This window comes from Pinus tabuliformis, chromosome 2_1 (genome assembly GCF_031772625.1).
Source record: "Pinus tabuliformis cultivar Carrire ecotype Pingquan chromosome 2_1, CPIR1, whole genome shotgun sequence".
Taxonomy (NCBI): domain Eukaryota; kingdom Viridiplantae; phylum Streptophyta; class Pinopsida; order Pinales; family Pinaceae; genus Pinus; species Pinus tabuliformis.
The window spans coordinates 854,611,073-854,623,737 of record NC_142299.1 but is presented as its reverse complement, the minus strand read 5'-3'; the positions used below and the strand labels follow the sequence as shown (position 1 = coordinate 854,623,737).

At 34.8% G+C, this 12,665-nt stretch overlaps 1 protein-coding gene across 1 annotated transcript; it reads left to right on the top strand.

Moving 5' to 3' along the window:
- Positions 1 to 2,329: 2,329 nt before the first annotated feature.
- Positions 2,330 to 4,825, top strand: LOC149203353 (stearoyl-[acyl-carrier-protein] 9-desaturase, chloroplastic-like). The gene is made up of 3 exons (XM_089400179.1): positions 2,330 to 2,493; positions 3,219 to 3,753; positions 3,937 to 4,825. The coding sequence occupies exons 1-3, from the start codon at positions 2,360 to 2,362 to the stop codon at positions 4,495 to 4,497; spliced, it is 1,230 nt and encodes a 409-aa protein (XP_089256305.1). The 5' UTR covers positions 2,330 to 2,359; the 3' UTR covers positions 4,498 to 4,825.
- Positions 4,826 to 12,665: the final 7,840 nt, after the last annotated feature.

Here is a 12,665-nt window from a genome sequence, read left to right as displayed (position 1 = left end):
ACATAGAAAAAAAAATTCAAAAATCATTAAAATTTAATTATAAATTCAAAACTAAAAGCATTAAATTTAGCTATATTACTCAACTCTCTTACCTCAGGTGCAACCTTCACATCCAAAACTAAAAGCATTAGATTTAGCTATATCGCTCAACTCTCTTACCTCACCTGCAACCTTCACGTGAGAGAACCTTCACTTGAGTTCTCTCAGCTCTATTTACCTTTGTGGTTATGTGGAGTTCTCTATTTACCTTTGTCGTTATGTGGAGTTCTTTGTTTAGCGTTACCTTCGCTCGCCATCTTAGATTTCACTAGACTCTTACCTGCAACCCTCACAACCTCTGTTTACCCGCAACCTTCACTCGAGCTCAATAATTACGTGCAACCTTCACAACTTGTGTTTACCTTACCTATTATGTCCAGGTAGTAGTTATAGGTTTAGTTTAATGGATAAGTTTATGGTGCTATAGGGTTTAAGTTTCAAAATTTGTTTTTTTAATTTTTAATTTACAATTTAGAATTTAGGATTTCAAATTAATTTTTTTAATTAATTTTTTTTCTAAGTTTTTCATTTTTTTTTAAGTTTTATGGTCATAATATTGGAGGAAGTCTTAAACTCCACTTAAAATATTCCTTGATATATTTGTCCATAAACCATATGCTTGTCCATATTCTTTGACATTTTTTTATGGAGAGTTTTTAGCCTCTATATAGACCTCATACATACAATACAATAGGTCATGGTACAATAAATCATTACCGTGATTGTTTAAGTACTGTCTATCTAATACAATTGACTTATTATATTATAGCTAACTACTTGTAGTCTCTTACATAGTATGGTTAACCACTTTATTTATTACTATGATCCATCTCATTATTATATTATTCTCTTAAATAACCTCGCTCAATATCTTATATCATCTCCTAAATATACTACGGTACCCTAGTATTTTTTGAGTGACAGCCTTAAACTCCCCAATGAAATTCCTCGCCCATTGGATAAATTTCCAACTAGTTCCAAATTAACCGGATCATTAATACGAAATAAATGCCATGAATTTTGATTTGTAAACGCCAATTTTTTGAGTGACAGCCTTAAAGTCCCCAATGAAATTCCTAACCCATTGGAGAAATTTCCAACTAGTTCCAAATTAACCGGATCATTAATACGAAATAAATGCCATGAATTTTGATTTGTAAACGCCATGAATGGACCGTCGCTCTGAGCAGGACAACTACGTAATTATAAGATATTTGTTAGCCTGAAACATGATGTTCTAATAATAATATAATTCTTCCCTCCACAACTGAGGACGCCAGCGAGCACAACAGATGCCCCACGCAAAGGTGGACGCCAGCGAGCACAAAAGATGCCCCACGCAAAGGCCATGCGGGTATGAATCTGCAATCGACTTAAGCTCACCGATCAAATCCCATACCCATTGCCCATAAGTCTCTTTGTCCACTTTTGTGCTCGCTGCAACCCATGATTGGCTGGTCCAGTTTTCTGGCAATTCTCGTGGCATCGTGAGTTGCAGAGGGAAAAATCATTAACTCCAGAACCTGCTCTGTCTCTTTCTCCGTTCATCAATTAAATCCCATGCCAACAAGTCTCTCTGGCCACCTTTAGCGCTGGTTGCAAACTCTGATTTTCTGGTCGGGTTTTCTGTCAATTTTAGTGGCATTCTGAGTTGCAGAGGGAAAAATCATTAAATTCAGAACATGCTCTGTCTCTTCCTTCGTTATAGGGGGCTGATCACAATTACTTACTGGTGATCAAGCAAATCCCAGGCTGGCCTTTGCGTGCGGCATCTTTTGTGCTGGTCGGCGTGTCGTGGAGGGAAGAATTATATTATTATTATGAAATCACGTTCCATGCCAACAAATGTCTTATAAATTACGTAATCGCCATGGTAAGAGCGAAGGTCCATTTCCACTACCACTTGGGTATAGCCTGCTTTCTCTCTTCCTCCGTTACGGTGAGCTTAAGTCGATAAATTAGGTAATCGCCATGGTAAGAGCGCAGGTCCATTTCCACTACCACTCGGGTATAGCTTGCTTTGTCTCTTCCTCTGTTACGGTGAGCTCTTCCTCCGTTAGGATGAGCTTAAGTCGATTGCAGATTCCGATTGATGAACAATAACTGAATGAGTAATTGTTATTGGGAACTGAATGAGTAATGGTTGTAAGTCCCAATAACGGTGGTAGATACGGAACGGGTTCTGGAGTTGTCAGTAATTAGTTGAAGTGGTAGTGGTCAGGCACGTGGTACTGCAGGTGGAGTTTTTCTTTCGTCTATATTTTAGCTTCCTTTGCAGTCACGAGTTGAACTTCATTTCACTTCTGCTCACCAGAAAGACATGGCGTCCGCTGTTTATGTTGCAAGATGCACACCATTCTCTGCGCCTTCGCCATTGTTTCACGGCGCCAAGCTTCGTTCTTCGGCCCTGCGCTCTAATTTGGCCCGATCGCATATGGTTTCCATGACCCCAAGGTTGCCTTTTTATTGTATTGAATTTTTAATGTGTTACAGAAAGGTTTTATTATTTGGAATTTTTCTATTGGGGAATTGTATTTAAATGGTTGATTATTGCGTTCTTTTCATTTGTTTCATGTCTTTCTGGATACCAAGGTAAAGGTTTATTTCATAGGTATCTTTGTACGAAGTTACAGGTTTAAATCTAAGTTTCTTTCTACGAAGTTATAGGTTTAAATCTGCTAGAATAGATTTTAGTAATGCGAAAATTAGTAATCAAATTTAAATGTGGAAATAACTTGAAAAAATCATGTATTGTATGTTTTTTATTATTTTTTTGATGCAAGTATAAAAATATTTTGTTGGTATTATGAATTTGGTGTTTTGGTAAATACCCATCGCTACCCATCAGCATATTTACGGGTTTAAAATAAATGCTCCCGTTTTATAGAGTTTACATGCTTGTTTTGAGATGATCAGCTTAACATTTGATCTTGGCCACGATCCTTGGTATCCAGTGTTATAATGTATTAGCAGATGTTTCTGGAATTTCGGAGTTTCCATGAATCAAAGTGCACATCCATCACATGTTTGGTCATGTAGTCATAAGTAGATTTTGTCTCTTAGTGATCCATATTTTAACTTCTAACACTTCATTTGTTATTTGTTATTTTACAGAGCATTTGCATTTGATTCCTTAAATATGTATTTGATTCTGATAAATTTCTGATATCACCTTTCAGGGAAGTTGAAAAGATCAAAATCCACTTCAAACCACATGAAGAAAAAAACAGAATCCATTTCCAACCACATGAACCTGGCCAACAGGTGGCCCATTCCATGCCACCTGAGAAGGTTGAGATCTTTAAATCTCTGGAGGAGTGGGCAGAGAAAAATATACTTATTCATTTAAAGCCTGTTGAAAATTCTTGGCAGCCACAAGATTTTTTGCCTGATCCTTCTTCTGAGGGCTTCATTGACCAACTTATAGAGTTGCGGGAGCGGTGCAATGAATTACCGGATGACTATTTAGTTTGTCTAGTGGGAAACATGATTACTGAAGAAGCATTGCCTACTTATCAGACTCAGATTAACTCATATGATGGTGTAAGAGATGAAACTGGTGCCAGTCTCACTTCATGGGCAACATGGACACGTATGTGGACAGCAGAGGAGAATAGACATGGTGATCTCCTTCATAAATATCTTTACTTGTCTGGCAGAGTGAACATGAGGCAGATTGAAAAAACCATCCAGTATCTTATGGGGTTTGGAATGGTACAGTGTCCTTACCTTGCAAGCATTTTGTCAAAGTATTTTATTATGTTTACTCTTGGTAGCAACAAGATGTGGGATTCCACTCGATTTGTTTAATGGACATTTTGCATGCTGGAAGCTTTCTGCAGGGTATTTTAGTTCTTGAATGAGAATTTTCTAACTTGAGCTTTTTTTACTGTTCAGTATCCAGGCACAGAAAATAGTCCCTATCTTGGATTCATGTACACTTCCTTCCAAGAAAGAGCAACATTCATATCACATGGCAACACTGCAAGATTTGCTAAAGGATATGGTGACCTGAAATTGGCCCAAATATGTGGAACTATTGCTGCTGACGAGAAGCGCCATGAGACTGCATACGCAAAGATTATTGAAAAGTTGTTTGAGATTGATCCTGACACCACAATGCTAGCTTTTGAAGATTTGATGCGTAAAAATGTTATAATGCCTGCCCATATGATGTATGATGGGCAGGATGTTAATCTGTTTGACCACTTTTCTTCTGTTGCTCAGAGACTAGGAGTTTACACAGCAGGGGACTATGCTGACATCTTGGAATTCTTAGTTGAGAGATGGAATGTGAAGAAAATAGGTGGCCTTTCTGGTAAGGGAAGGCAGGCTCAGGATTATGTATGCAAGTTGGCACCTCGTATAAGAAAGGTAGAAGAGCGAGCTCAAGAAAGGGCAAAACAAGGACGAAGGTGTGGTTTTAGTTGGATATTCAACAAACAAGTCCTGCTCTAGAAACTTTCCTCTGCTTCATCTTAGGACAACTGTTGTACTACCTTCTCTATGTGTCTGTGTGCTTTGTAGTAAAGGTCTCTGTGTGTGTCTGTAAGTCGTACTAAGTTCTATGTGCCTGTAGAATTATAAACTCGTACAGGATGCTAGGGTTTTTAGTGGATTTGTTAGATTGATAGCCTTCCTGAGTTTATTGGATTGGAAAATTTGATCTGCACACTTTAGCATGGGGACGTGTAAAGGAAAAAGTAGGAAGGCTATTTTTTCTCCATGTTTTTCAATAACTGGTCTTGGCCAAAACGTAAAATCTGTTCTCTGGGATTAAAATATAATACCAACTTCGTGTTTTAGGTTAAAATCTGAGCTCTTTTGATGTTGCTTGCATCTGTATGATGGAGCATAAGAATCCTACGTATGGTAAAGTATCTCACTGATGGACTACTTGTTTGTAATATTGTATTATAATCTTTCTGAGATTTTCTTCTCCATAGTTTCTAGTTTCTTTGTTTTTAAAAGTCTCCATAGTTTTTTTTATATGTTATTCATTTCAAAATTAAATGTTATTTAATTATTTTAATTATACCCATCATTTAATTGATAAATATTTATAAATTTAAAATTTTATATTAATATAATTATAACTAAATTGGAAAAAAAAAATCATAAATTCTTATCTATAAAAATATAAAAAAATATAAAAAAAAAATTTAATATAATATATATATATATATATATATATATATATTTAATTAAATTTTGAAATTACACTTAATATCTATGAAAAAAAAACTTTAAATTCTTTTTTTTTAATATAAATACAACTCGTACCTTTCAAAAACTTTTATTTTCATTATCGTACTTTTCAAAAAAAAATATTTTCATCATCCTTAAAAACAAATAATGTATTTTGCATCTGAACCACATGTATCCAGTGGTGAACCTTCGCCATCAATTTTGATTAAGAAGTACAAACATGAATGCAGTGAATCCTGTGAATAAATTTAAGGAAGCGCTTTTACTATTGAATACGAAGGGTTTAATATAAATACGCGTATACAAATACATATTACACTTTAAAATACACACCTGTAATAAATTTCGGGCAGCGCGTTTCGGATTGGATTATTTGAGACTATCAAATACACTTTTTTCCGTCAATAGACGTGAGTTTGAGATTTTTTTTCCGAGTACGGCAAAAACCTAATGTATTTAACTATATGATCAGAATACAGGATATATACATCATTATGCGGAGTCCAGTTCATCATACACTCTATCTGAGATAGCATATTATGTTTTCCAATCTGGAAAACCTATATCACACAAAAACACAGTATGTGAACAGTCTATTAGTTCAGTGTTGTTCCGAAATCTGTAAGAAATAAACAGAAATATAACAACAAAACATATCACTAATAAAACAATACATAAAATATCAGAATCACCTCATATCCATCCATCCAAGAGAGGTAACAAATTTAATAATAATTAATGTTATCTGCCCTCCGAACGGTTACTATAGTCCCTGCCGGATGCCAGATGGCAGGGACTAATAAAAGACATGCAAAAATATACCAAAGAAAAAAAAGTGAGAAAGAAGAAATTACCCAACGTCTAAAACTAACGTGGGTTTGAGATAGAAATATGGTCAAAGTATGTATGATGAAAAAGATTTACAACGCAATGACTTTCGCAGGAAAGTGGATATGATATCGTTTGTGAAAGTACTGGTAAGATTATCAGTGCGCGTTATACCAGCTTATGAACTCTTAGGAAACGGATGTTATTCTATAAATAAGGAGATGAAATATGTCCAGACGAATGTGTTTAATGAGTATCAATATTTTATCAAATATTTATAATCAATATTTTATATTTTCAAGATTAAAAATAATAAAATTAGATTTTAAATCAATATAAATTTATGTTAATTTCATATTTACCAAGTGTTAAGAGGAATCACTTCTTCACCCCTGTGAGCATCACCCGATTCAATGAGTGCTAAGTGAACAATCATGAGAAATTAGTCAGTTACGACTACCTCTCATGGAAATGGTAATACGTGAATGACTTACTTAACGCAGTCGAATCCCAAAAAAATGATATCTAAAGGAATCAAATCTTTGAGCTGCAAATTTTAGATTCGAAAAGAGGTTTGCATCTAGAGAGATTTTGCCAGGTAGATGTCGGTTTAGGATGAATCTATGTTGAATTGTATAGGGCTTCTTGATGCAATTATTATTATTAATTATGAAAATCATTAATATATAAGTTAAACATACATATATTTAAAAAACTTGTATCAAAATTCTTAATTATGGAGGTTTGCTCCCACTTTGTTAAGGATATTCTTAAGTGTAAATAGGTTTTATTACTATAATATGTCTTGTCAATACCATATACTTATAAATACATAGCTTATTTCACAACTAAAATATTTTATATGGGGAGAAAAAGAATGGTGATTCTTAAACTAGGATTTTGACACAATGCCGCATTTCGTTCCAGGTTTCCGCCATCAAGCAAGTTTCTTCCTTAGATGCCTATGAAATCCCTAGGGTTGGATTTATTGAGTACCCTCTATCTTTTAGTGCTGGAATTTGTCACTTATTGTTGCGGGGAGATTGAGGCTCATATCTCTTCAAATTTCACAAGGGATTCAGTAAATTAATGAGTTCTTCTCAACAAATGCCCCTATAGCTCAAAGCTCCTCTAAATTTGGTCGTGAATGCAAATTTTGCATACCAAGATCAACAATTGATGTCTCTAGTGGCCATTTCAAGTTGACATTGTTGTGGGGCAGATCATTTTTGGTACACCACTTTCCATTTCTCATAAATTGTATTTTAGTTACTACTTTCTAATTTTATATGGTTTATGCTATGTCACCAAGCCTCGAGGGAATTTGGGTTCACAGCGAGTTATGCTCTTGGCCATCTTTCGGACTCTGGTCATTGGAGTCGTTCCTTCTGCTTAGTTAGTGAAGGAACAAAGTCAAAAGTTCCAAATCTTCATTATGGATATTAGTGGGAAAACTAAACTTTTTTCGATTAAAAGATCTATCTCCACATGCTCTCTAATGCACGCCATTGAAACTATATGGGGTATATCTTTTTGTTTCCAAAACCTACAATTTGAAGCGAAGGTTTTATCAAACTCATAGCTCCAAGATTATAACACCTCTAAAAATTCAACCATTACTTTAAACAGAAGACTGCGAAGGTGCCCTTGCTGCAAAATTACCTAATAAGGCTCATGTTTCTTTCAAGGAAGCTACCCAAAGGAAGGTTCCATCCTCTTCAAAATATATCCCAAATTTATCGAGGCCCTACATTGTTGAACAAATAGAAAAAGCTCCATTTATGGAAATAAACTGTCCTGAGGTTAATTCCTTATGCTCTTCTTTACAATCTAAAGCAGTCACCTGCAAATTTAATGGTTTTTCCCCTAAACCTGAAGCATTAATTTAGTGGATTTCCTCCACATGGACTTTGGACTTTGAAATATTTCTATACTCAAAAGCTTTCTTCATAGTGCAGTTTGAAACACAGAAGGATTTATATTATGCTCTTATTGCATGACCCTGGTTTTAGGGTAAATTCAAGCTATTCATGATGCCTTGGTTCCCTGAGTTTGGTGCCAACTCTATGGTAGTCTCTACTATGTCGGTTTTAGTTAGGCTCCCAAACCTCCCCCATCAATTTTGGCACCACATAGTCCTTGAATACATAGGAAATAATTTGGGTAAATTTAAAAAGTTGGATAAGTAAAAAACAAAATATGTTATCTTCACATTTACCAAAATATGTGTGGAGATTCATCTCAGAAAAGGACTTATGGAACATATAAATCTAAAACATTGAAATTTCCTTTGGTCACAAGTTATATACTATGAGAACACAACATTTAGATGTCATGTATGTTTTCAGACTAGACATCTTCAACAAACGTGCCCAAAGGCAAGGAAGATTCCCAAGAAGAAGAGGAGGCAAGCTAAAAAACCAAAAGGATGGCAGTTCTCAAATCAATATCCTTCTGAGGATGAAGGAGATAACAAAAAATAAATTCATCTTGATTAGGAAGAAATGAAAGACATAAACCATCAGGGAGATGTACAAGTGGAGTTCGCTATGATACAACTAGAATCTGGTATTACACATCAAGAAGAAAAGGATCTAGTGGACTCTTTGATACAAGATAGAATCATGGGCTCAAAAAGAGCTCATGTCTCAGAAATTTCTGATTTTGACAAAGATGTCCCTCATGTAGGACAAGAATTGGCTTTGGTTCTAGTCGAACCAAATCCTGAAAAGTAAAAGAGAAAAGACATGCCCTAGTCATTCATATTTCTCATTTGTCCTTTAATCATCATTTTTTGTTTCTTCTCTAAGGTTTCTTAACATTTCTATGGACCTTCTTGCTACTTTCAGCTCACTATTTGACCCTATATGCATACACACTATGTTTGTCTACAAAATGTAATTAGGCATCTCCTCAAAGGATCTCTCCCTTCCAATATTCAATTGTCACTCCTTCTTTGCATAATTAGAATCACTTTGGAATCCTTTGCCCATAAATCATATTATCATATTCTTTGGGATCAAAACATGGAAGTATATGCTCAAGCAAACAGGGTTTGCTAGCCAGAAGCAGAGAAATATGAAATCAATGGATTAGAGGGGATGCAACATATATCATGACATCCCTCCATATGAAAAAAAACTCTTATTATTTCAAGTGGATGGATGAAATAAGTTTCCAAGTAGAGCAAATTAAGTGCCTCCCAAGGGTGAACTCAATGTACTTCTTTACTTCTCATAAATTTGGGGCAGAGAGATGTCGTCGCAATGTTGTCACCACCCTCGAAAAGGTGATAGATGACTGGATCGTAGGACATGCACAATCGTTCTTAGCCCACACGAAGAGGACATAACCTAATTTTTTCTACACCAATCCTTTATATATGTGCTTACTTGGAAGAGTTACGGATTGTGAAACATCATTTGGTTGTTGTTAAAATTGATCACGGAAGCGTGAAAATTGCAAAACCCAGTGTAGCATTCAAGGGAGACCGGCTCAAATCAATCAATCTGAAGATGTTTCGAGATGCAACCGAGGAGAGAAATATTGGTATTTATGCAGGGAGGAGGAAAGATCCTCATGCCTCCATAGGTTCAACTTGCTTTTGATATCCCATAGAAGATATAGGTCTTATTTCTGTAAATGTATTGTATTTTGTGGTCAATTTTATAGAGTTCATGGTTGTAGTTCTTTCTGCAAAATGTTCATCTAGAATAGTATCCTAAGATTCAATTTTGTAACTCCATATATGATCATAGAAGATGGTATTTTGCCTCCATATTGAATATAGTTACTCTTTGGTTTTCCATTGCGATTTAATCAAATTCTTAAAAATAAATAAATAAATATTATAGTTATTATCTAATTCTTGTAAATTTTAGCTATTTTAAAATACTTTTTTAATCAAATTCATTTTCAAACTAATAAATATATATTAAAAACATAAATTTTAATTATCAAATTGCAATATTATGTAATTCAATTTCTTTATATACTTAAAAATTTAGTTTTGTATGGATATATGCTTTGAGCTAAACTATTATATGATATTTGTTAACCGACCAAATATAATCTTATCATACAAATTTTTTTATTTTTTATATACTAAAAATTAAGTTATGATAATTAAATAATGCATTATAATATTATGGTCTTCATCTAACTTACTTTTCCAAATTTTAATTATGATTCCTTATGGATATATGCGTTTAGCTAAACAATTGTAAATATTTGTTATCCTACATGCAATTTGTTTATATACTAAAACATTAACTTGCGTGTGGATATATGTGCTGAGTTAAATTATTCTAAGATATTTCAAGAACTGGTCCCGGCCAAAATGGAAAAAACGAATCCTACTTTTGTTTTTTGCATGTTGCTTGAAACAACGTTTTCTCAGCACTTCTGTGATTGCTTGCATCGTACGATGGCGCATAAGAATTTTCCGTATCGAAAAGTATCTGATCGACGTTGTTTGTATTATAATCTTTGTGAGGTTTTCTTCTCGATTAGTTTCTTGTTTTTTAAGTACCTACATTATTTTTTTTTGTATAGGTCATTTTAAAAATAAACACTATTTAATTAGTCTAGTTTAAAAATTAAATGGTAAGATATTATATTAACAAGAATCATGTGGCAACTTTTTTTTGGCAGCTTGTTCACTTTTGGAAATATAACATTAAAAAAATCCATACGAATCATATACTTATAATTAATAGCAAGTTTATATCTACTTGAAAGGTTTAACTACCATTAAACAAAAATAAGTAGAGACCTTGCAAGATACTTGGTACCAATAGCACAAATACACATGAGATGAAATAGAGACTTTGGCTTTGTGGATTCCATGGGCTTCACCCAAAGCGAAGACCTCTAACAAATTTATTCCAACAAGCAAAAGCTAATGATTATATTCCACGAAGAAAAATGTGAGACCCCACAATGGAACCTATTTATTCAACAATTAAAATACGTTACCATTTCATATCTAGACTAGTAACACAACCATCACATAGCGCTCAACACCTAAATCAAACTCTTGCTCCAACTCAAAAATATTTTATAGATTGGTTAATGGTAAAATATTAAAAAATGGGAATGGGGTGAGTTGACTTACTTGTTTGGTGTACTTTTAACCTCACTCGTCATTAGTGTGGACATGAATATAAGGAGACTCTCTGCCAACTGACAAAAATGTCACTTATTAGAGTCCCTGTCTCCAACACAGATGGGAGGAGCAAGAGGGGAGGAGGTGATAGATCCTAGGTTGGGAAATATTGGGCAAACCTCTTTACCTATGACTCTATGGTAATTTATTTCAATGCAATTCCACCTGAGACTCATTATGAGATCTGTGAACTTGAAATAAAAGTTGGGGACTAGAGACAATCTCTCTCGGACTCATAATTGTTGGAAAATATGTCAGTTTGGGTGTGGGACCCTGCGCACACCAAGGAAAGGCTCAAGAATTATCTAAATTTAGTAGTGCTCCATTAGCAAATGAAGATGTTACTGGGTGTGGTTCTGAGAGATAAGAAGGTGGAAAAATATAATATTTTCGCCTCTTTAGAGAACGTGAAGAGAATGTTAAGGAACCTGAGGTTTGGGGTGGAAAAACTTGATGCTTGACTTATGAATGTGGAGAGTCACATAGCATGTGATTTAGATGGTGGGGAGAAGTTGGATCCCGTTGGCTTTAGTGCAAGCATTTCAACTGATATTTCCTCCTTAGACAATGAACAATGAGCATGCGTAGTGGGTGGCTACTTTTGGGTTTCTCCTGAAGCTTTTGGTTTTGTCTTCAAAGGGCCTTTTGTTGGTCTTTAAATCTATGGACGGCGACAATATAGTTAGGTTGTGGATGAGTGTTTTTGAGGTTTTCTTATGGTTTTTAGTTTCAGTCTTTGAATTTTTCTATTGTGCCTTTGGCTATAAGTACTTGGTGTTACGTGAATTTTATGAATTTTGTGGGCAAATGGCTAGTTGTTGGGCCAACGACAATGTTCTCTCGTCCAGCTAGTTGATGGTTTTATTTTTCTATAGTTTGGTGTAGAAGCCTTAAGCTTCAATGACCTTCTCTTAGCATTAGGCATGCCTGGAGGGGGATTTAGATGTTGCAAAATATAAATAATATCATAATATCGTGGAGATGATAAAAAGATATTAGATACCTGAATGAGATCTACTTATTCTTGATTGTCAGACAATGTTACTACAAGGTTGATATCTAGAGCATGGAGGTTTGACTCATCCATGAGCTTGGCTAAGCCTTGACCCTTGATCAGCTTGGTAGGATTGATCTCAATGTCATATTATAATAATGTTGTTATACATCTACCTCTCCTACCTTCTGGGTCATTCTGCACGAGAACTTTTATTGTTGCATTAGGCACATAAGGAAGAGTATGTGAATGTAAAATGTAAACTCTGAAATATTTCACCGCTTTTACCAAAACCAAAGCCTGTTTCTCTATGATGTTGTACTTAAGGACTACATCTCTGATATTGCAACTAAAAAATGCTATTGGCAGCTCGGTTTTATCCATTTTCTACATCAATACTACTGCCATGGTATGCTCAGAAGAAAAAGA

Excerpts from the sequence above, each read along its gene's own strand:
- LOC149203353 (XM_089400179.1), top strand. The coding sequence starts at position 2,360 with ATGGCGTCCGCTGTTTATGTTGCAAGATGCACACCATTCTCTGCGCCT. Across the intron at positions 2,494-3,218 it reads ATGGTTTCCATGACCCCAAG|GGAAGTTGAAAAGATCAAAA; the intron begins GTTGCCTTTTTA and ends ATCACCTTTCAG. Across the intron at positions 3,754-3,936 it reads ATCTTATGGGGTTTGGAATG|TATCCAGGCACAGAAAATAG; the intron begins GTACAGTGTCCT and ends TTTACTGTTCAG.